Source organism: Aplidium turbinatum, chromosome 11 (assembly GCF_918807975.1).
Source record: "Aplidium turbinatum chromosome 11, kaAplTurb1.1, whole genome shotgun sequence".
NCBI classification, from domain to species: domain Eukaryota; kingdom Metazoa; phylum Chordata; class Ascidiacea; order Aplousobranchia; family Polyclinidae; genus Aplidium; species Aplidium turbinatum.
Genome location: NC_137482.1, coordinates 19,733,335 through 19,757,873, shown reverse-complemented (window position 1 = coordinate 19,757,873; position 24,539 = coordinate 19,733,335). Strand labels below are relative to the sequence as shown.

The 24,539-nt window shown below is 35.7% G+C and overlaps 2 protein-coding genes across 2 annotated transcripts; both read right to left on the bottom strand.

Moving 5' to 3' along the window:
* Positions 1–412: 412 nt before the first annotated feature.
* LOC145780301 (protein O-mannosyl-transferase TMTC1-like) lies at positions 413–9,562 on the bottom strand. Its single transcript, XM_082592004.1, has 8 exons — positions 9,400–9,562; positions 5,742–5,872; positions 5,059–5,141; positions 3,349–3,484; positions 3,038–3,200; positions 1,770–1,893; positions 1,119–1,305; positions 413–502 (listed from the first exon to the last, which is right to left on the bottom strand). The coding sequence occupies exons 1-8, from the start codon at positions 9,560–9,562 to the stop codon at positions 413–415; spliced, it is 1,077 nt and encodes a 358-aa protein (XP_082448130.1).
* Positions 9,563–14,300: 4,738 nt separating this feature from the next.
* LOC145780082 (uncharacterized) lies at positions 14,301–23,568 on the bottom strand. The gene is made up of 7 exons (XM_082591796.1): positions 23,275–23,568; positions 20,269–20,402; positions 19,038–19,139; positions 18,272–18,479; positions 16,195–16,358; positions 15,614–15,784; positions 14,301–15,344 (listed from the first exon to the last, which is right to left on the bottom strand). Exons 1-7 carry the CDS (start codon positions 23,465–23,467, stop codon positions 15,135–15,137), a joined length of 1,182 nt encoding a protein of 393 aa, XP_082447922.1. The 5' UTR covers positions 23,468–23,568; the 3' UTR covers positions 14,301–15,134.
* Positions 23,569–24,539: the final 971 nt, after the last annotated feature.

Below are 24,539 nucleotides of genomic sequence, written 5' to 3'. Positions count from 1 at the left end.
TTTCATTGCAAATAGTGCAGTTTTGACAGCTTTTTGAATTTTTTGTTGTTTTCTAAAAAAGAAGAACAAAAAACACTCTGCTTGAACTGATTAAGTGGTGGCCTTTGTTTGTATTGAAATAATAAATATCACAAAAAGGCAATTAAACAATAAAAAGTTATTTCATTTTGCATCCATATTGCAATAACTTAAGCTAGGTTAGGCCTTTATACTGTATACATAATGCAATTACAGAAGCAAATAAAAGTTTTGATTTGGTACAGGTTGCGTTGACATTTCCAGGTCTATCCAAATCAGATATAATACGCTACAAAATGGTGTGATGGTAAGTCAGTTGATTTTACAGGCTAAACTTCTCTTGAAAAAATAAAGATAATTATTTGGTCAAAGACAACAGTAGGCTATTTTGTACTTACACGCATACATTAGCTAAGTTGACATGAGCCAAAACATATCCAGGATTCGTCTTTGTAATTTGCTCATACAACTCTTCAACTTTAGGCTGAGAAAAATAAATTGATGTTTGTTATATTCGGATCTGAATGTGGAACAAAGAAACTTTCAAGTCTTGCTGCCAGTTCATGTTAGTACGCCATAGCCCTAAGAAGAGCCGTAGGCTATAGACATTTCTCTCTAGAGCAGTATGTACTGTTCATAATCATGAGAGAATCAAGGGCTATAGTCGAAGGGGCGCCATTCCGCAACTAACGGCTTGCCTTTAAGTGTCTTGCCAGAGAGACAGCCACAAATTGTGTGGCTACCACATGCTCTTGAGCGGTGTCGAACCGGCAGCCTTTTCGAACGTCAAACAATGGCTCTCACGACTCGACTATACAGACGACAATTGCTGGCAGTCAACAGAAAAATATAGACTACATAATTTTTTTAACTTTTTTTGGGAGGCATCAACCATATTCACAACAACTTCATATGATGACTAATTTTTGGCTTCGAAACAAGCTAGTTATATTTTCCTTTGAACATATAGAACTATTTTTGTGAAGTTTCTATAAAGCAGCACAAAGCACCTCACCTTAGGAAAACATTAGAATACTGCTTTTAGGATACAATCATTTGACAAGGTTAGGTTATATCTAAGGTAGGATATGTCTACTTACCCATGTTTTGGGATCTCTTTTCTCCATGGAAGAAGCAAGATTGTTGATAGCAGGAATAAAATTAGGATTTAACTCAACCGATTTCTTGAATTCTGCTTCAGCCTCTGTTTTAAGATCTAAAGCAAGAAAATGATTCCCCCAGTTATATAGGATCTTAGCACTTCTTGGATTCACTTCCACTCCTGACCTGTAAAAATGTCAAAAATATTTTTCTGACAGCATCGAAGCTTGAACACGGGCCGGTGGAGTGAAGCACCACTCCACTGACCGCTATGCCACTTAATAATATTAACAGCATTTATTGTTTGAATGTCAAAAATAGATATGGTATTGAAATAGCGAAAGGGATCGAAAAATACAATTTACTAAGACAAAAATAAAGACCCTAATGCAGCTGCTGTCTGATAAGATTTGAATCTGTCTTACCCTATCAATCACCAATTCTTTCTTCAGTTTTTTTTTAATTTTTATTGACTGGAGTGTACTGAAAAAACAATTAAGAAAATTTCGTATGCGCAGAATCGTTTTGTATGATATAGCCTATGATTGATACATTGTGACAGAGCTATAGATTTTGAAAACTGTATCGTATATGCTATAAAGTGAATAAAAGGGATTTACATAGTTCAAACATAAAAGACTGTTCAAGACCTGAAAAGTTTTTCTTTCGAAGTCCAATCTAAGCTCCTTTTTGCCGTAAGTACAAAGTAAGCTACGATGAGCAAAGCAGTAGTAGCTTGCAATAAACGCCGAGAAGACGGTAAAAGCTTCATGGCTGAAATGCAAAAAAACAGCGTCAAGATCAATAGTAATGAGTTCAAAGTGATGCTAAAATAGTCACAATGGAAAGCTTAACTCGAGCTTATGGAGAAACTATCCATTCGTAACGCATTATTGTGATTAAACATAGATTGTATCTGTATTCATGTCAAGTACAAATAAAGGCTATGCAAAACAACATTTTTACAGTATACTTGATTAAGTAGAACGAAACATCAAGAAAACATAAGTTTTGTGTAAAAAAAATAATTTTTTTCTGTTGAACCCTCGTAAATCGTAAGTCTCAATAACTTTCAGAAATTATGTTTTCGTTCAAAATAAGTCGAAACTAAAACAAAAATGTTTGCATCGAACGAAATACTTGAGACATTTTCGGATATCTGGTTTCAAACAATTCTACTGCTGCGCTATTCGCTCCAACTCGTCATTTTTGCCACACACTTTTATCTCTTTCGAATTCACTATTCAGCAATTTTAAAGAAAGTAAATTATTTTGTATCTACTAGCACTACAGAAAGACTCAGGCCTACAAGTAGTTTAATCAAGGGTAAGAAATAAGACGGAAATTGAGTAGTCTTTTTGCTTTACTATCCTAGTATTTAGAACCTCCACTGAATAAGGCTACCAATGAAAAATTGGGACTTGGATAGACTTTGTAAATTAAAATTTGAATAAATATCTTTCGAGTATGCATTACACGCAGCCTTGATTTAGGTAAATGTATATTTAGAATGTGTCATTAAAACTACTTCTCTAAATTTTCCCAATGTAAGCTAAACAATAGTTTATGTAAAAAAAAACTTAAATTAACTTTAGTTGTCCGATTTCCTGAGTGCCAAAACTCTGCTATCAAAAATAATTTACTCACGCGGCAAAAGTAGGCTACTTTTTGAAATAGACTTTTGTGGCAGTTATTGGGTCCGTCAACATTCAAGATCTGTGTGCCAAAATCGTAGTTTTTCTACCCAGAGTTCTGGATGTAATTGTTCAGACTTTATGTCAACTCACATGCAATAAGTTTCATGCAGTGCATAAATCGCGTACGGGTTAGCGTACAATATTCCAACAATTAGATTGCTCAATTCAAATATAATCATCCTTCTTTTTTTTGCAAATAAAAATTGAGGAAAGCCACTCACCGGTGCTGCAAGACCACACAACCAGAATAATAAAACCAGCGCTTGGAAGGTACAGGCATCTTTCAGCAATAACAAATCCAACAGGAAAGAATAGATTGGAAGCCGGAAGAAAAGGAAGAACTAACATGGAGCATCCCATCACAAATGTTTTTGACATTTTTTTCTGAAAGAAAACGATTTCGTAAATTAATTCTGTTTTTACAAATAAATCTTAATAATGTTATGGTTTTTATTTCTTGTCGCTCTACAACGGCTAAGGATTTTAGCGACCGGGCCTTTTTTTAAATTTTGCATCAGATTCACGGTGTTACCACATTATTCCTCAGCTTATCCTCACTGTGTGATGCAAGAAAGAATACAATCGATACCATTTTTATCATCTTCAGTATGACCCGACTCAGATCTACCAGCACAAGATCTGAAGACGACAACCTCTCTACCATTGAGCTGGTATACAAATAAATCTTGATTTTTTTCGATCTTTACTAGAAGCAAACTATGCCAGATGTAATGAGCAGTGCTGTGTCAAGGGGGCCAAGGGGGGCCCACAGATAACATACTTTTTTGAGTAAAGTACTGATTTGAATGGAACGGTCATGTGTTAGTATTGTTAGCAAGACAGATGGTACAGTGTTAGTTAGTGGTTTTAGCATGCATGTTTTTTGCTCTCAGTATTCTGTAGTAATCTTTTCGTTCAGTGGTGTCAGGGGTGTGGTTGCGGTTGTCAGTCAATGTTTTTTCATTCAATGGTCTTTCGGCTCTTTATTTAATGTTTGTGGTTTGATACAATGTTAGTAGCCTACTAGCCTATAGTTAGTTTTAAAATGTATATTCTTTGTAGTGAGTTTTCTTTAGTAGGCTGTTCTTTAGTATTTTTTTTCTATCAGTGGTGTTATAGGAGTGTAGTTGTTAGTCAATTATTTTTTTTAGTCAATGGTCTTTTGGCTATTCAGTCAATGTTTGTACAGTAGTTCGATACAATGTTAGTAGTTCGTTAAAGCATGCATGTTCTTTGCTTTCAGTATTCTCTAGTATTGTTTACGTTCGGTCATGTTAGAAGTGTAGTTCGGTCAATATTTTTTTATAATTTGTTTGGTGCAGAGTCACTTGTAACAAACTACTGGTTTAAATGAAATGGTTGTGTGTGTAAGTAATGTTAGCAAGCACAGAAGGAACAGTGTTTGTAAGTGGAATCGGTAGCCTACCGCTAATTGCTGTTCCCATGTAGTATTCGGTTATTAGTTCAGTTCAGTCACATAACGTGGTTCCTGGTTCGTCTCCCGGCTTATGTTGGTTGTTGACAAACACCGCTTACCTCTACCCAGAGTGTAGGCTAATAAATTGGGTGGGCGTAGTTGCTGAAGAAAAGGCGGCCGAGAGAAAGGAACTGGCCACCCTACTGTCGTTAGTGCCGATGTTTTAGTATAATGAGAACCTTATCTTCTCATCTCCCGATGCTTGGATTCCAGTATGGGACTCACCTTTTTTTAACTTTGTTACATAACAAAGTGATTCATTTCAAATTGATCGGCAATGTCAATTACAAGAAGACAAAAATCTAATTTAACAAAGTGTTATATTACTTATAAATAAACATTTATCACAAGCACAGAGGCATTTGTATCAACTAAAATCTTAACAATCACAACAAAATAAACACCCAGGTACAAATGGCCTTGCTTACAGCATTCTACCTGAATTACGCTGCAGTAAGTTGGTAGGCTTATCCGCAATCTGTCAAGTATCTAGTAGGGACTACAAGTTTATAAACGAAGTTGTTCAACCAATTTGTTCTGTAGCCTACCTTGTCAGTGAAACATCTCATGATGAAGACGATACAAAACACGCACAACGCCAGAAACGAAGCAGAGACGATGTTTCTTGGGTGCCAGATGGAAGTTATTAAGGATACAGTTGGAAAAGAGTAATCGTAGCATAAATAAACTGGGTAAAGAAGAAGTGCAAAATTGACCCAACACAATGAAAAGTATGACATTATTCTTGAGGGTCTGTCTTCTAACTTTACAACCGGATTATCATAATCTTGAAATTTTGGTTGTCTCCAGTCCATCATCCACATTCGAAAAGCTATCAATGAGATAATCTGAAATAATAAATAAGTATTATTGTTCATTCAGAAGGCTTAGTTAATAGATAGGAACATAGGTATAGGATTAAAATTGTTTCAGCAGGTTATGACAGACTGACAGTAGCTTAACCATTTAATTTGAGATCCCAGGCATTATTATTTCACCAAAGCAATTTAAACTCTAAATTATTTAATAGTTAAGTTTTTCTCTTTTCTAAAAACTGTGAATTGCTACAGAAATGATGGCTAATGTTACAGCGTTTAAAGAGAAAAATAAAGACTCAAAATGCAAAATTGGCAAGTAACCTTACAAGTGTAAGTTAAATGGCTAATGTGCATCTGATTGAAACAATAAATAGCGGTCTATTGGCGGCCCATAACAAAACAAGTGCTAAATGCTAAACGCAATGTTAAACACACCTAAAACGAAATTACTATCATCAATATCAATTAAGTTAGAAATTTTTAAAGATTTTTCAGAGGGTGAACCATAGCGTTAAAGTTTACATTTAATTACTAAGTTAAAAGTACTAAAAATCTACTTAATCTAATTTACTCTTAAATTTTTTACGCAAAGTAAATACCGTAGACTACTTGCACTCGTTACCCATTTACCGCTGTGCAAATCAATGTTGATCTGATTATGAGCCGATTGTCAAGATCTTGAAGAAACGACCGACCAGTGCCTTTAGTCATCATAGACTGAATTGCTTCTAATGCAATGAGCACTCCTAACGCAGTCATTCCTGAAGATAAAATGAAACGTGTTGCAAGTCTACACAATGTGCAGTGATCACGCCATCCAAACTAGAGTAGTGATTCGAGCCAGACGTTTACTTTCGAGTTTGGGTTTAAGTTTAAAAAAATGCCGATCTGTGTATTCGAGACGGGCCTGAATTCAGTCGCTTTTGTCAAATCTTATGCAAGCCGGTTTGCCTTCAGCTTTAGATTTCAGCAACCTAATTGGCTTGAGATTATCGAGTTAGCACTGGATTTGAGCACAAAATATAAAATCCATTGGCAACTTTTGCTCAAACAGTCGTTTCAAAAATTTCCTAATTTTCAACGCTGGCTAACTTAAACAAGTTCGTGCCCAACAAAATGAAGCTCATCTTCAAACAGAATTAAAGGTAGGGGAAGGTGGGGTTAGTTGAGTCATGTTTCAGATTTTTCCTTATATTTTTTTACCTATTGTAGATACACCTATGAAACTCTAAGTGAAACAAAGGTAATGAAGTATGCTTGCTACTACCCATTTATCAAAATGCTATCTCATGTTTAATTGCCATTTTTATTACCTCAAACATAGAGCACCGTTTGACTCAACTAACCCCACAGGCAGGGTTAGTTGAGTCAGTGGGTGGGGTTAGTTGAGGCACAATGGCATTCATGAGATGCATAAATTTTTGGGTCTATACTGGGCACCGCCCCTATCTGGCACCTCTGATCTATACCATCAATGAACGTTTATTGTATTCAGGAGTGGGGAATAACCTACTTTGTACTGTGGGTCGCAAAATTATTAACAATACCAGGCAGGCCACATGGCCCCAAATTCGCCTGTTTCCACAGTCTTTCCCTGAAAAAAGAGTCTTCACTGCAACCAGACCGAAATTTTCCTCGGTTATTTTACCCGACTTTATGTCGTTTCTCTAAGTAAACAAAAATAGGCCTTTACCGCAACCAGGCTCTAATTTCTCTCGATTTCGCCCTACTTCAGTGGCGGCTCGTGGTATTTATAGCAGGGGGTGCTGCAACCGGAAGTAGCCTATACGTGAAAGCGCGAGCGCCAAAGGCGCGATGCCAAGGGGTCTAGGGACATGACCCCCATAAAATTTTACCTTATTTTAGTGGTATTTTATGAATTCTGAGGCTATTTGAGCACTTAATTTCCTGATGTTCATCAAGTTTAAATAGGCTGTTTTAGCATGTGACCTTTGGCCTTAACTTATTATCGTAAGTTAACAATGAACCTAGGTTACATTTAGTTTATAAAAAATCCACCAGGTTTGGTAACTACAAAAATTTATTGGTAGAGCTTTTCTTAAATTTAATTTAACAACACTAATGAAAACCTAGTCTAAGCTTTATCTTTTTGTGCAGAAAGCAAAGCACATTAGTCTAACCATGTAACAGCATCAGTCGCAGCCACATAATATCGTGCTTGAAAACAACAGTATTTGCAACAGTAGCTAGCCTGACCACGTGACCAGCAACTGCAAAATTTGCAGTTCGAAATTGTGGGATTTGAAGCAACCTCAGCCAAAATATGACGTCACAATTTCGCTTTGTTCTTCTTTTATAAGATCGCAACTGCAGGGCTTGCAGTTCAGAGCTGCCAAATACAAAACCTAAAAAATCATCATATTTTTTAAAACCCAGAAATTATGAAACTTCCAGTCGGTAGGATCTATAGAGAACACGAAAAAAAACGTTAAATTAATAAAAAAAAATAAAATACTGAAATGTGCAGGGGGTGCTGCAGTTTTGCAGTTTCTATGGACGAGCCGCCACTGCCCTACTTCATGCCATTTCTCTAAAAAAAGTCCTCATACCGCCTAGACCTAAATTTCACACATTCTATCGAAATTAGTGACGTGAAATCTAATACTTTTCATGCTTTTTCCACGGGCCACATTGTATTGCTTCGCGAACCAAATTTGGCAAAATTGGAAGTAGGCCTATTTCCATTGGAGACACATAAGTGGTCTCTGAACTAGCTGAATTTAGAGCAGAAGTTACGCTGGAACAAGCTTGATGTGCAGCACTAATATTGGTGTGTTTCGAAGGTTGCGGACAACTGATTCGTGTGTTCATTGATTTCTGAAGCACAGTTTTCAGCTTGAATCCCAACACGTAGCCTAACTCTAAAGGTCGGTTGGTCATTTTTGTTGGAGCAAAATCTATGTCAGTGAAAATGTCTCTGTACACAGGATATATCCCTGTTGTTTCAAAACCGGCAGCTATATTTTTGTGGGAAAAAGCATTTTCATAGGCTTGGTTGGTAATGCCAGCCACATCATATAGGCTATACTACAAACCTTTCCAGGATTATTTATTTGCCAGGAACTCAATGCTCTGTTGTAGTAGGCCTTAAACGGGCCATACACAGCCCTGTCCAAAGACTGTAATTAATGAGATGTGTGAGGGTGTAAAACTAAACAGAAAAGTAGGCCTAATGGATAATTTTAATCAAATAATAGCTCATTTTGTCCAAGTAACTGATTTAATAATGCACGTTTAGCAATTCAAATTCAGAAGTGAGATTTCAGCAGCCTGAAACTTGAGGTAGGATTAGTTGAGTCACTGCTTCAACTAGCCCTGCAGCTATTGACTCAACCAACCCCAATCCTTCCTCGTGACAATTATTGAACATATTATCTATACGTAAAGCTTTATCGGTCTTACACAAATGTACTATGCTTAAGATAGCTATACACTATATGAAACTTTGACGCTATCTTCGCTTACGCCTAGCATAGCTTCAGCATCCCAATCAACTTTGAGCTGAAAATATTTACTTTTTAGTCCAAAAAATGGCATTTTGGTGACTGTATAACCTGTATAACTTGCACGTCTGCTAAAGCAAGATGGACGCAGTTACCCATAATGCTTATTGTTTCTAGCAATTAATCTTCACGAAGTCATGCTTGGCTAGTCAGAAAACAATGGTGACTCAACTAACCCACTGACTCAACTAACACCACCTTCCCCTACATAAAATATTGCTTTCCGTAACGTGTTTCATTATTGTATAAGTTAGGCCTAATCTCCGGTTCTTAGAAATATTTAGGAACAATTTCCAAAAATCACTCAGTGACGTGAGAAAGCTGGCTTTTGGCGGGCAAGAGGACATGTTTCGTTCACATGTCATGTACAACAAATACGTAACTATCACTTTACGTAGTGAGATGAGCATCATAAAAATTTGTCTCCTGCAAAGTTTCATTAGCAAACTAGGTAGATCTGTCCATGACATTGATCTACCATTTCACCAATCCAAAAAGCCGAAGCAATTGTTTTCCACTGGTATTTTACCACGTTTTGTTTCCGATACACATTTAGACCACTTTTGACTGACATGATCATGATACTGTATAAATACTAACATTCTTAAAAATATTTATTAGATTGAACGCTTCTATATTTCTTTTGGTTATAGTCTAATAAGAGAATTGGTAGCAACTTTTATCCTATTAGCCTACTATACCGATTTTAACTTTCCTAACTTTTAAAAAAAAAATCTTTAATCTTATAAAACACTAGTAATTACCTGACTCTTTACAGAGCATTGCAGTGGCAGCTAAAAGCATGGAGAAAAGAACTCGGAAATTTTCAGCCAAACGCTTGCTCCCTTTTATTTGTAAAGTTTCTAAATGGTTAGATGCCTTTCGAATACCAGTATCTTTGTTTTGCATTGCTTCTGATTGTACCATTTTAGATTTACGATATCGTAAATTCACTTTTTCTGAAATTAGTACATTTACAAACTTACAGTGCATTGTAAATTTGTTTTAAGGCAAACAACAAATAACCAAGTCTATAATTCTTGTATAAACTTATCGAGTCAAATTGTTTTGAATTAAGATCTTAGAATTTTATAAAAAAGCTTATTGTTAAAGTATTAAAAACTATAGCCTTCTGTGATAAAGGAATTGAAGACATTTGCTAAAACAAACGGTAAAGTCCTCTAGCTAATTTTTACTTTTTACTTTTGTATCCTTCCAATCCTCGTCTGCTCGTATTTCCCGCGAATTATTTGCTTCCAAAGTTTTGTCTTTAAAATCACAGTGATTGACGTTTGTAGGATATATCAATAATGATGTCATGAAACAGATTGCCGAAAGAAGTTCTGCGCAGCCTACAATTCCGCAAACCTGAAGAAGTTAGACTGATGGATAAATTTTCTCCTCGGCTGGCAGGTTCTAAACTCTAGGGGGCGAGTCCAGAGGAAGCGATTGGGGCAATCGTCCCCTTAAAACACAGAACAGTAATTTATTCATGGTGCATTTGCAAGGTCGGATTAATGTAGACCTTATATGTCACTGCGTATTGTTGAAATCACCCTCACACCTTAAAGCTACTTGCTGGATCAGCCCCTGCAAAATGCGTCATGATTAACGTTTTTGAAAATCTAATAAGGCCTTAAAACATTAAGGTAAAATAGAAACGTTGCAGAGCTGAAAGTCAATTTTTATTAAAAAAAACTTGCAATCAAAGTAAACTGGAGGTAGATTATATATCAAGCATTGCTTCATTTGCAAAGTTAAAATGTTGGAGCTACGCATGAAGACATTGTGTTGTGGGCACTGCGCACTTTGCTCAGATGGACAACTTGAAGGCAGTAATGCACGGTAATAAACTTAGCTACTGTAATTCGGGAAGTTAAGCAATTAACTAATAACGAACAGTAACACAAGAAAAAACATCCTTAGTAGGCTATCTGAAACTTAATTTGTATCTCGGCCTTTACACAGGATGGTCTGCACCCGGGGCCGGCACCGTGTTCTGCACTGCAGACCGATTTGAGGTAGTTGTCATTTTCATGGGCTGGTGGCCTAATTGCCGGAATTAGAATTAATATCTTTAGTTGCCTACTTCTGGCCTACATCTAATTAAGGCAACAAATCAGTCCATTTTTTTATTGATTCAACTTCTGAAGACATTGAATCAATTTAAAAACAGACAGTTTTCCCAGTCCGGAAAGGACAGCTAGCGGAATCTCTAAAAAGCACTTACTGCTTCAGTATGAATTGGATGCAACGAAAAGAGTAATCCCGCGACGACAGGCGCTTTGACGTAGTCGTGATTGAAAACATGCTTCCGACAAACCAAGAAAAATAATGAAGAAACGGTGGCATGTAGAATTATGTTGCTTATGTGGAACGGAGTTGCCCAGTTTCCCCATACCAAGTGAAGAAATCTAAAGTTTTTAATAAAATTAAAAATTTACCACCAAGTGAACTATAAGCAACAAATAAATATCTTCCTTGCAAGGTAGGCGATGTTTAACTTGCAATAATTGTTGAACTTGTACATAACAAACTTGGGTCATACAAAGAGACGATTTATTTCTCAGTATAGTCGAACACAACAACTAAAACAAAGAGCTCGAAACTTATCTTGACAAGCTAATATTTTATTAAACTAAATCAAAAAAGCGTCATTAAATTTTTTCTTCAGTGTTGAACAATAGTAGCCATTGGCCAATCGCATAAATTTTAAGCTTTATTGAAACTTTCGATTCGTCTTTTTATCATAAGTTGATTCATATTGTGAGTAGGCTACTTAGCTGTAGATGACGACTATGCGTCTATAAAATATACCGGAAATACAGCACGGTGAGAGGCCGGTATGACAGATGACTGGTGTAATGGTTCATTGGAACACCCCAGTAATCGTTCGACCAAATGCTCCACAGAGAAGTGTTTCCCTGCACAAAAGCTTATCATTTATCTATTGAATGTACAGAAAAAGTAAGAATAGACCCATACTAAATAGTTTTATATTAAACAACACATGAAATGAAAATATGTTAATGATTACGAAGAAAATTAAGTTTTTACAAAAAACGCTAAAAACGGTATATCTTTTTTATTTTGTTTGTTTTATTAGTTGTAAATGCAAAACAATTTTGGTGACAGAGATTGGTAAATGTAATTACGAATTAAAAATAAAACGATTCAGCGTTAAGTGTATGTTATTGTTCAACTCCAAGATAACTATATCAAAGTAATCGTTTATAAGCTCTATCAAATGCTTCTTACTTGTACGTCAGTATTGCGTAATATTGCTGCTTCATCGTCATACAGAAAAGGCCCACTGGCAACACCACTGTACACTACGCATGATGTGAAAGCTATGAGAGAAACTTGAAAGACTAAGCTTGCCGACATTTTGATTTTGATATGATTTCTGATTAACAGATTATAAGGACCAACCTTTTCAACATCTACAGATAAGCCTTAAAACGAAATAAGGTAATCTACAAAATACTAAAAAAAAGTATTTTGAAAAAAATTTTGCAAAAAAACCTTTTCAACAGCACCAGTAGGTTTTAAGAGTATTTGATGTTTTAACAACTTTTTTATCAAAATCGTTCTCAAAGCGTTTGTCTGTACTAAATCACGGTGCCCTTCTATTTTTATTTATTCGCACTGAGCGAAAATAAATTAAAGACACATTGCTACCTTTGATCGGCTTGTTTTTAACATTGTCTATTCTATTAGTTTGGCTGCAGTGTTTTGCAAGCTAGGGTTTTCACCGTGGATTTGGAAATTTGAACCTTTCCTGAAATATTTTTATTTATGTTTGCTCCAAAAAGGTCAGAAGGAGCCAGCCTGCAAATCAGGATTGTCTTCTCATGAGTCAAAACGGTGAATATGTACTCAAACATTTAGACATGAACATTTTAATATTTGTTCAGCTTTTTGTAATTTTAACAAACCTGTGGCTTTGGTCATTTTTGCATCAATAGTGCTGACTGCTTTGCAACTTTAACTTTCAACCTGTCCTGAGAAATCTCCAGCTCTATCCTGTTTGATTCAAACATCATATTTCCATGTAATTGACGATACTTATAGATCTTCAAAACTTTATTTTGGTTAGCTATCCGGTTTTCTGTAATCTCACTCAATAAATATTTACAGGGAGCACTTTGATGTAGATATTGGCATGGCTTGTTCGGTGCCTTAACACAGCATTTCGGCCTCAGCTTACCAATAGGTGAATCTTTTTATTACAAAAAAATACCTAGACGTTTGTATTATTGTTACAGCTGCAGCAGTAACATTGTCAGTCTATAAGAATATGCCAGAAGTCATGATACAGCAGGCGAAACAAAATCGGTCATAAAGACACATTGAATCTAAAGAAAAATCACGTTTGCGTAAGAGTTTGCTTATGTCCTGACAAGATGTTGCAACGTGTTGCTACGTAATGCCGCAGGGTTTGTTTCAATGAGCCACGAGTGTTTACTTTTCCCCTAAGGCCTTGGTGCTGCCATGTACTCACAGCAAGAGTGCTAAAGTCTTATTTCTTTACCACCAGCTCAGTGGCCGAGTAGTTTCGCCTTCGGCTCTGGTGCTGGTAGATCTGAGATTGATTCCAGGTCGGGTCAAACCGAAGACTTTAAAAACGGTACCGATTGTGTTCTATCCTGCATCGCGCAGTGAGAATGAGTCGGGTAATAATGTGATAACATCGTAAACCTGATACAAATTAATAATGAGCCCTGTCGCTAAAAGACCTTAGCTGTTGTAGAGCAACAATAAATAAAACCATAACATTATTATTATTATTTCTTTACCTTGACTAGATGTGTTTAGAAATTGTTTAGAACTTAAAATATCCGATATTTTACCATCTTTGTTTTAAAAGCTCTCTGTTTGGGAATTGTGATTTTAACATCAAGAAACTTCTTGTATTTGTAGACCAGCTCAGTGGCTAGTGGTTATTGACTTCGCCTTTGGTGCTGGTATTTCTTAGATATATTCCCGGTCTGGTCATACAGAAGACTTTAAAAACGTTACTGATTGTATTCTTTCTTCCATAACGCAGTGAGGAGAAGTCGGGTAATACTGCGATGTCATCGTAAATCTGATTTAAAATTAAACATGAGCCCTGTCACTAAAAAATGTTAGCAGTTGTAAAGCGACAATAAATAAACCATAACATCATTATTATTGTATTTGTTTAATTTTAACCTTCTTTGGTTTCCAATACGTCAAATCAATGCAAAATGTGAAGACATTCAACGTCGGCTGAATAGAATTGTATTTCGTTGGCAATATGAACGAAATAAAAAACACACTGAAAATGATTTTATTTTCGAACATGCATCGAATTTTCTTCCACCTCAAGATTATAGAAGAACTTTTAATTGACACCATTGCTTCTAAAAGTATGGCAAGCTATTCAACACAATAACCTACTACAAACCATAGAAATTATTAATAAGTACATTATTATAATGTACGAAGTGGAAACATAGTTTAATTTAAACAAGACGTCTTTCATAAAAGAAGAAGACATTTTATAGCTGCACCAAAAACTTTTCGCGTTTTTATGGTAAACAAGGGCAGCAAACGGCAAAAACAAAAAGTAACTTGTTGAGAAGCTAAATGCAGATACGGTTCAATTTTTAGCAATATTGTGAGTCAAAATTACAGCATTTGCATACATAATATTGTCAGCGCTTACACATCACTTACATTCTGTTTTGCTTTCTCTGGCATAAATGTCTGGTTAGGTCTAACATATAGGCCAGTATAAATTTGATCTAAGATCATCTTGTTAAATAAGATAGGATCGCAAAAAATAAGATATTTTAAGAATAAAAAACTATTAATTATCGATAAAACAGTACATACGAAAAAACAGAGTATTGCTTTGTAACAGCTAGAAGGTTGGTGTGATAACCATTGCAACTGGTATTGCAATTTAATTTAAAAAGTTTAGATTACTTTAGTTGTTTTGAGTGCAACGGTAGTGTGATGACGAATAAACACTTCACAAAAGTGTTGTAATCTGTTCCAGGGATTGATCTGTTCATGTAGAACTAAAAACGTTTTAACAAGTGCGTTAAAGATTCTCCTATTTTAATAGTTTGGATAAAACTGTAAAACTAATTAAAATGTGATTTGGGTTGTTCACAGTTTCAATAAAAAACAAATAATCACTTGAGTCTTGTAGATGCATTGCGTGAATTAGACTTGTATAACGCTAGTATTAGCATCCAGTTATCATTACATAATAATACCGAATAAATAAAAAAGTAGTTTTGAAAGGTTTTCTTGGAAGATATAAACAAATTTTTTTTAGTATACACTCGGATAAATTCATATTTTATATTCATTTTTCAATTCATATTTATTATGCACATTAATACTTTCCTAATATACTACAAGCATTTTTTTTAGAATAACCTTTTAGTTTTGGTTTACTTTTTTTAGTTTATATTTGTAAGTATAGCGAAATGCGTTTTAAATTCATATTTGCAAACTCGCATCAAACGATTGCAACTTTGCTAATATCGATATCTTTGGCATCCTCTAGCAGATCAATTTTTTTCTGCAACTCTGCCACGTAAGCGAGTAGCTCACAGCAAACGACATGCGGTGGCACGTGACCAGGATCCGAAATATCCCGAAGAAATCCGGGAATGTCTTGCCCAAGAGCTTCAAATTGTTCAGAAATTTCTTGTGGCGCTGGATAAACCTGCGATACAACGAGATTTAAGAATCTTAAATAACATTTGCGCTTTAACGAAATGATGGAGAGATGATGACTGAAAAACAGTTTTTCCAAATATTTACAGTCGGACTAAGCAAAGAATTAATTTCTCGTTCAATTCTTTTTTTATCAGTTGCAATTGCAAAGTAGTTTAATCAAAATTAGAATCAGTTAATCACTTGGATATCGGATCGATAATACCGACAACCTGTTACCAATTTGGTTAGATAAAAATAAAAGAAAGTAAAACTTACCTTACTTCCGATGACGCTGGGAAACTTCCTGAACCTTTCCGGGTGGCTGTCTAAGTAATATCTTAAGATAACCTGCTTGTTGTCGTCGATCTCAGAATCTAGTGTCTTCACCAAAAAATGTAGCTTGTCCACAATGGACGTATTTGTCAAACTAGACACAGAACACTGCTTCTGCAATAAATATTACAATTTTTTGTTGTTGATATGTCAAGTATTTATTTACGTTTCTGTATCATCCTAGTCTAAGAAAGTTTTCCACAATTATGAAAAATTGAATTCGCTTTTTGACTTGTCATCATCATAGTCACAAGAGATGTGTTGTCTTAGTTCAAGTTTGTGTAAAATGAGGTTCAAATGTCATATTTGACCAGGTTTGCATTCAAGTTATTGGATTTCATCACAAAATTGATTTCAATCAAAAGGAGAGGCTCTTAGTTTTCTTGTTGGACGGGTATCTGTTGATTTGCATTAGTTAAATAGACTTATGTTAAAACAATAAATTGCGAGTTTGGTGTGGACTGTGCGTGTCCAATGAAACTATTATGAAGTAAAACATTGCCAACTGCTATCTTATATCATACTTCTGTTTTATCGAGCAAATCTTCCACTTCCACAAGAGCAGATTCGGTTTTGATTTTGTTTTGCAACTTATCAGATATGGAATCGACTTTCTCAATGCTGCCTTTGCTCAGCGATGCTACTATCTGCCTATTCCCCTGCAGGATCACGTCTTCATTGGTCATGCCTGGAAGTGAGAAAGAGTTAAAGCAATATAAATCACGATAGTTTTTAAATTGACGATAACAATTAGCCTTTTACATGAAAACTGTTTTCAAATACGCATAGCTATCAGAACTAATATCTAAATTTTAAATTTTTTTACAAAAGTACTTATCCTTGTTACTTATTTTACATTCTTGTTACAAAAATACTTATATTACTTTAATTACTTATTCTTGTTGTCAACCAGTAAACTTCCCGCCCATACAAAAATACAAAAAGAAACACCGCTGTTGACACAAGTAAAGGTCCAGAGAAATATAGCTAAAAATGAACTTATGGGCATAGTACTATAGCTACATGTGTTGATAAGAATATTGTGTTTTAGCCTAAAAATATAAGCATACTGTAGAGGTGGACTCCTATTTTACATTTGGCCTTTCATCAAAGAGCAATTTTTTTTATATGCTACACCCCAGCACAAGCCTGTTCATCTCCACTTATAAAACAAACACTTGAGCAACAGCATCTTTTTAAGGTATGGTGGGTCATACAGTGAAAGACTTAGCACAAATTTGTTGGTTTAAAGTAAGATGCGCATAACTCTCAATCAGGCGCGGATCTATGGGGGGGGGCCCAAGGGGCCCGGGCCCACCCCGAAATTTTGTGAGAAACTGTTGAATGGATTGATATGCTTCTAAACAGCTGATATTAGTCCCACAGCGGACTTACAACCCCCCTTTGGCACGCGTGTGACGTCACGATATTGAGAATGATGCTTTCAGTCTCCATGTCTCTAAAACAAAGTTTGCCTAATTTTAAGCGAAACTGCATTAAAAGAGCGAGTTTTGCCAATACCAAACATTCAAACATCTCAGCCAGGAATTAGCAACAAGAAAACATAGAGACTTAGCTTTATTACCGAAAAAATGCCGAAGAAAACATGATCTTATCCTTTTTCTATGCCACCGGACAGCACCATTTCACAGGAATATTTATACCCATATTTTTGTTTAAAATGCTTTCAGAATGTACCAAATTCAAAGTAATTTTTCAAAATTTTCTGGGGGAGGCCCCCCAGACCCCCCGCCGCTGGGTGCCGCCTTTGGCGAACACGCCGTCGGGCTTTGCCCGCCGGCCGTCAAACTCCCCAAATTCCTGGCTACGCCACTGGTTGTTCATATCTATTTTTCTTTTTCTTACTTTTCAATTCATTTTCAAATTTTCTGGCCCCCCCCAAAAAAACTCCCACATCCGCGCCTGCTCTCAATGATTGAGAGATTGAAAATCGAACGTAATCAGATTTGCTACAATGGATAGAAAATTTTGTGTTTGGTGTTATTCTAACATTCAAAATCGTTCGTTCTAAGCAAGAGTATGACGTTTATCAAAATGGTAAACGGGTGTGCACTTTTTTAACAATCATGGGAATATTTATTTAACTTACGGAAGCAAAACAATCGATTTCCGTTGTGTTTTGCTTATGTAGGCCGCTGAACAGAATTTCCGTTTGCAAACATCAACATAACCTAAATTTCTACTTTCAACGTCAACTGAGCTGACCACTCAGAAACAACAACTCGACCAACAGCGTTTAAAACTCTTTGGCTTATTTTTGGCAACACGTATTTGAAAGTAAGACTGCCAAGAAGGAACTTCATGCAGGCTTACATTTTACTTTTGTCTTTGCTTTCATTAAAATTACCTATATCTCTTTTACTCAACACAAAGTTCTGAATAGAGTTTTTGTGAAGAGGTTAGGCTACTTGCTTAGCTTCACCGCAAACATAAAACAGATCAAAAATCAGCTGCTTATAACAGAATCAAAAAAGTTTCACTTTTGCTTTTATTGTTAACTTTGCAATACTTGTAGTCTTGTATGATGTTACAAATATTCTTATTCAAACTTGAACGTTAAAGGACATATTATAAATTCACCTGCCAACTTTCCCATAAGATGTGATAGCACCCAGCAAGCATGTGTGAGGCCGGATGCCTCTACAAACGTGCACATGTAATAAGCCAAGTACATCATCCTTATGTTTAGAAAGTGCACTGGATATTTCGCTGCAACGATTTGAGGCATCAGCTGAGCGATTATAACAACAAGAACGCAGGTTAGAAACCCCGTCTCCAGCAAGCTAGCCTGGGAGAAATGTAAAAATATAAACTTGGTAAAGATTTGAATTAACTAATTGTCTTAAATTTTACATTTCGTTAGACCAAACTTTCGGCTGCTGGCTGGCTAAGTACCCCGACTCGTGAAAGCCCCAGTCCCACCGTCTGCAGACGTTGAATCAAAGTAAAAATGACGGATTTTGCTGTCTGGGGCCCGATACTACAAGGGCTGTCGGTAAAAAAACGCGTGGCTGTGTCTTTGGCAAAAGATTTGATGACAAGTTGGCTGGAAGATTTTTGGCAAGAAGGTTAGCACGAAAATTGAATTTCGCTCTCAGTTAATCTACATGTTTAACCAACGAGTATGAGATAGGCATCATACGAATAACTAACCAGAATCCACCTTTATTCACAATCAACTCGTTACTAAATAAAGCTAAACTTATTCATTGGCAATTCAAAAGTTTCTAGAACGGTAGGCTAACTAGCAACCAGCTTCCCAGACAGCAAAATAACCGTTTTTACATTGATTGGTTTGCTGCCTGGGTTGTCGCTGTCAAGGTGATGCATCCATTGATTGACTTACATATAGCCAGTGAGGAACGGGGAAAAAGAAATCTTTGTCCAGATTGTCCAATTCTACAGTGGTAAGCTTGGCAATAAAAAATACAAGAAATACAACGAAGACCTACGGTAAAAAGGAATGAGAATGAGTAAAAATGTAACAAAAACTAAATACACGATATCAGTTAATACAACGATGAACTCTGATTATCACATCAACTTGGTAGGTTGTTACCTAATATAAATAAATACTTCATAGTCTTATGGTTGACTGAAAAAACTGCAGCCTATAAAAAGTTATTTTTGAAAGTTTGTAGCCTAGCTGTGATAATAACGTTATAAAGGTCATTTATAGAACTTAAGATGAAACGAAATCGAAGAGAAATTTCGATGAGGAGTAGGAGTTTTCTACGCATTGAATAAAAAAATCTTTTCTTCTCCAATACAACTTTAAACGCTTTCATTTCTTTGCTGTCTGTTATCCACCGATGCTTTTGCATTCAGTATGGGACCACTTTTATCTAAATCCTACGTTATATTTGCTGCACTGTGCAAAAGCCTGAAACCCATTTGTAATATGCAAAATTTTGGAAATTAATTTAATATTTTACAATAAAGTCTTTAGTTATCTGGTACACTTAGATGCAAATGCGTCTCAGCAATGTTTCAATGCTTGCGTTTATAGACTAAAAATTGGAACTTTTATAAGCGGCTCATTTTAAAACTTATTGCCGTAAAAAATAGTGAAGATGCAATGAAAAAAACAAACAAACTGAATATAGAAACAAGTTTTATGAAACAGAATGCATGGAATGGGTAGAAAATCTTCTGTGGTATGGAAACAGGAGAATTTCCGTTTCATTCCATCGACCACGAGAGAAGACTATGCCCTTCTATTGTATAGGAGTCTACTACATTACTGTTAAAATGAAAAATGATCAAGTCACTCAAATTTTTGCAAGGTACTACAGTAGCTTTATTTTATAAGCGTGCTTTCTTGTGGTAACAAGAAAGGACTTTTGATTTAGGAGTGATATTTGACTCTTTCCAAACAAAAAATAAAATGACCACTTCCAGACTTGTTCTTGAGAAAAAGTTTCAAATCGACAACTCTGCATCACATACCTCAATGTCAAGTAAAATAATTTTTGGTAGCCTGTTAGGTTACTACTACAATTAAGTTTTAGACCTAAATAAACTTATATATTTTAATTCAACTTTGGTAAAAAAGCAAATTTCCATGAAAGCACCACCTGTCTTCCCATGAGGAATCTTTCCACATTGTCTTGTTTGTTTGCGATCTGTCCTAGGTGATAGGCTCGTTTGTGGGAATGCTTGTAAGAGTCAGGATGTTGGCGTTTCAACTCAACCAAAGATATTTGAAGACCTGCGTTCAAATGAGGAATTATACGGCAATTCAGCAACCAAACTGTATCGCCTTGAGAAACCATACTCAAAGTGCTTTCATAGTTTCCAATTTAAAAATGTCAAAAATTTTACTTGGAAAGATTATTACCGGTATGTAAAGTTTTCGGAGCACGTCTTCTCTTACATTTTTTGGGTCACATTCTAAAGGATTAGCAGACGCTAAATGTTCTTGTGCATGTCTTCAAATGATAAAGATAAAACAGGGTATGAAAATAACACTTTTGTTTTGAAAGCAATTATTTCTAAACTCTTCTGTGTACTTATTTCAAAACTTCACACAACAACTTTTTATAGTTCAGCAAAATGGGATGGGATGGCTCAGCGCATAAGGCGCTCTCTTTCCAATCATGCAATCCCGGTTGGACTCCAAACTTATGCTGCTTGTTGAAAAACACCGACCACCTCTGCCCAGGGTGTAATAAATTGGGTGGGCTGAAGGATGCTGAGGGAAAGGCGGTCGAGAGAAAGGAACTGGCCACCCTACTTTCGTTAGTACGGAAGGCTTAATATAATGAAAACCTTATCTTATCATCTCCCGATGCTTGGATTCAAGTGTGGGACTTACCTTTTTACTACAAAGTGATACCTCAAACTTTTGATTCTATTATGGTAGGCTATCATTATAGTTTTATTAATTTTGGCATCGCTAAATTGCAACTGATTTGTTACAACCATGCTCTATTCCGGTTATGCTTGTGACAACAAGTATTTTAAAACAGCAAATAAATCGACCAGAAAGAAAGTATTGATAATTGTAAAAACTGAAAGTTGATAAGAAACTGACATGTCACTTAGCCACACAAGGAAATGATAGTATAAAAACACTTAGGCGATTCATAAAATATTGGATTTAGGGTGCATAAAATAGCTTCGATATTGGCTTTCAGAAAAACGTACAATAATCTGCCTTCTATGCATGCTTGGTGGGCTCGTAATTGATGCTGTGACAAATTGTCTGTATTATAAACTACTTTATTGGTTTCAAAGAAAGATCACAATGGCAGTGATACAATATTTATAAAGAAAATCTAATACATCTTACAACAGCCTACTTGCTTTTGCATCTGCAAAATAGTTTTTTTTAACAAATTCTTGATGTGATTCCATTCGTCTCAGAAAACAACACAGATATGTACAGAAGCAAGACAATGGTGATAATGCAATCACGTAACCACACCGATGTTACTTTTATACAGTACTTGATATCTCCTATCTATTAAATATTATGTACGTTCATTGTATATCACCAGATAGTGCTTAGTGCTGTATTTTTCATTCGATATACCGGTATCGTTAATAACAGACGCTAGCTCTTATGAAGCTTAGATTAGATTGTCACATTTACAATTATTAGCCTAAATTAACTTGAGCATAATGACATCATCAGATTTATGCAAATTATTATCGATGAAGTCAATTAATCTTCGCAAAAAAAACTCATTCAAATATTTGAAATGTTTGTATTGGTATGTCGGATAGGCGTTGTCATTGGGTCAATAAGTCTATTGGCATAGTTTCAGCTGCAACTGTAGAAACCTTCAGTAGACAAGATTGACACAGATAAATAAATAAATAATTCAAAGAAAAACGCACTAACTAAATTATATTTCGCAAACAAAAACGGTCAGTTGTCAGAGCAAGGTTCTAGGCATGGTTTACTTGTGGCTGTCAACACTATTATTTATTAAGTAAGTTACATGATAAAATCGCACAAAATTTTGATCACTTTGCAAGATCCAACATTTTAATCACAAACTAAAGAAATCATTGTACTGTAAACACAAGTTATAAGTTACCAAAACAAGAAATACCAAAACAACAGATTTGTTCTTTTGATAAATCTTCGTCGATTCTACTTCAGTCACTTTAACTAATACACAACACAAGTCAAGGCTTCCAAGAAAATGCTATTTATAGCTTTAAGTAACCACAGAAATAGTTTTCAAAGTTTTCTACCATAACACAAACTTAACCATTTAAACTTTTACCTGAGGTCAGCTAATACTCTTAGTTTTTGCTTCTCTTGCACTATCATCTCTTCATATTTGTTTTAATTTGCAAACAAGTGCAACAGGAAGCTTTTCTAACACGATTATGAGATTTGCATATTGATATCGAACGATGGTAAAGCTAGTGATGTTCAATTGAAATCGGTGTGTTTTTCATTATTATTACCCACATCGAATTCTTTGAGTTCCTTTCGATAAGTCATTTGCTTGATGCCCAACATTAACGTATGCCAAAGTTGCGCTGTTTGGAATTTTGTGTAATGTGAGATAAATTTTGAGATAATGATGTTAAAGTTACATAGATACGACGAAACACACTTGCTCGTGTAAATTATTTTGGCGCTCATTTACTGTACGGAAATTAATCAAGATCGCAGCCGAAAAAGCTTCAAGCAATTGTTAGTAAAGTTTAAGATAGGCCTATCCTAATTACACAATGTACAGTTCACCGGCTCAAAACCACAACTTAACTGTTGCCTAAGTATGCTACTGGGCTAGAGATAAGAATGAATTAATAAAATAAGATGATAAAGCGTTTAAACCAGTGGTTCCAAATATTTTGTTGCTTCGAACCCCTTTCAAAGATCATTCTCAAACCTGGAGTTACTCAAAATTTCAAGGAGTTTCTTGGTGTATATGTTTAACAAAATTTCTCTTTAATGTATGGATTTTAGTGCTAAAATTTTGTTTATTTTTGTTACAACCAATGCATTGAAAGATCCCGTTAATAGTTTCTAAGGTCTACTAGGGAACCCGTGAACCCCAGGTTGGAAACCACCGATTTAAACCAATTGTAAAATGGTTAGCTTTAAAGTAACACACCTTCAACGATGCCCAATAATGTGAGATCAAATATGAAAAGAGCAAATGCTGCCGCACCAGGAACTGATGACCAAAAGCCTGTACGACCCGCAAATATTGCGTATATTGTCACCACCACCGAAAACGTCAATAGAAGAAAGCTGAAGACGTATCGCACGTAGTCTAGGGGCTTTGAGTGTCTCAATTCTACCATTTTTTCTCAAGATGGTTTTTGAAATTGAAAATCAATTATACAAAAACAAAAATCGGTATTTTAGTTTTACTTAGCTTTAAACATTTGTTACCGGTGGCAGCCTACCTTGAAAAAAATCAAAGCATGTTATCTGAAAGAGCAGAATGCGCAATAGAAAATTCCTTTGCACGTACCTGCAAGTGGCAACTGTATCGGTACAAAGTTTTCGAACTATGGGCTTGGATTTCATACAAGGTGTAGTTTTTTTTATATGGGGCAGCTTTACTTGGTCAATTTGATTCATTGGAAAGTTGACATTGCGTGACCATTTTGGTTTGGATCAGTTTTGATTTTTGTGTCTAAAATGCAGGCGCCCCTTACAACTCTACTTTAATAAACCTTCTACCAATTACATGTCATAAAAGCGTAGCCGTGGGAGAACAGAACATTTTTGGGGTGTAAAAAAATTGTCAAATTTTGTCTTAGCAAATATATTTTTGAAAACGCAACAATTTATAATTTACCCTTAATAACTGGATATTTTTGCCCAAATTTGCGACTTTTTTGTAGCAGGGGTGCTCTACTGCCCCCTTGCACCTCCATCTCTTACGTCTATGCATAAAAATAAGTTACAAGTTTCATAAAATAGAAGTTATTTGGTGAGGCTGTTGTCAAGCCAGGCCAGCCCAGACAAAGACTAGCCACTCTCTCATGCCGTGGCTGTGTATTTCTGCTTTCACAACCTCCCTGCAAAGCATCGGACTAATTAAATTAAATAGCTGGAACTGAATGTAGTTGAACCTTCGGGTTCGTTGCAACTAGTCTACACAAGAAGTAGACATAAGTTACTACTAATGACTACAGTTAGATTGTAGCATACAGCGATACTAATCCACCTGTTTTATCAGGCAATATTTCTAATCTGTCGTTTGTTCTACAATCTGCACCACTGTACAGAGTAACACACTGTCAAACCGAAATTTTAACGTTTGATGATGAAATTTAAACGTTAAATAAGTTTTTTTTGCCGAGTTTGGTATGACCATTCACCACCATGTGAACGATTGCCAAATGCAACCAAAATTGCCAATGT

What these genes read in the sequence shown, in the direction of transcription:
- LOC145780082 (XM_082591796.1), bottom strand. Translation starts at nt 23,467, where the DNA reads ATGGTAGAATTGAGACACTCAAAGCCCCTAGACTACGTGCGATACGTC. An exon ending in CCGTTCCTCACTGGCTATAT is followed by an intron (nt 18,480 to 19,037) that starts GTAAGTCAATCA and finishes CATTTCTCCCAG; the next exon opens with GCTAGCTTGCTGGAGACGGG. An exon ending in CCAGCGTCATCGGAAGTAAG is followed by an intron (nt 15,345 to 15,613) that starts GTAAGTTTTACT and finishes GTTGTATCGCAG; the next exon opens with GTTTATCCAGCGCCACAAGA.
- LOC145780301 (XM_082592004.1), bottom strand. Translation starts at nt 9,562, where the DNA reads ATGGTACAATCAGAAGCAATGCAAAACAAAGATACTGGTATTCGAAAG. An exon ending in CAACATTGATTTGCACAGCG is followed by an intron (nt 5,142 to 5,741) that starts GTAAATGGGTAA and finishes TTATTATTTCAG; the next exon opens with ATTATCTCATTGATAGCTTT. An exon ending in TCGAAAGAAAAACTTTTCAG is followed by an intron (nt 1,306 to 1,769) that starts GTCTTGAACAGT and finishes ACATTTTTACAG; the next exon opens with GTCAGGAGTGGAAGTGAATC.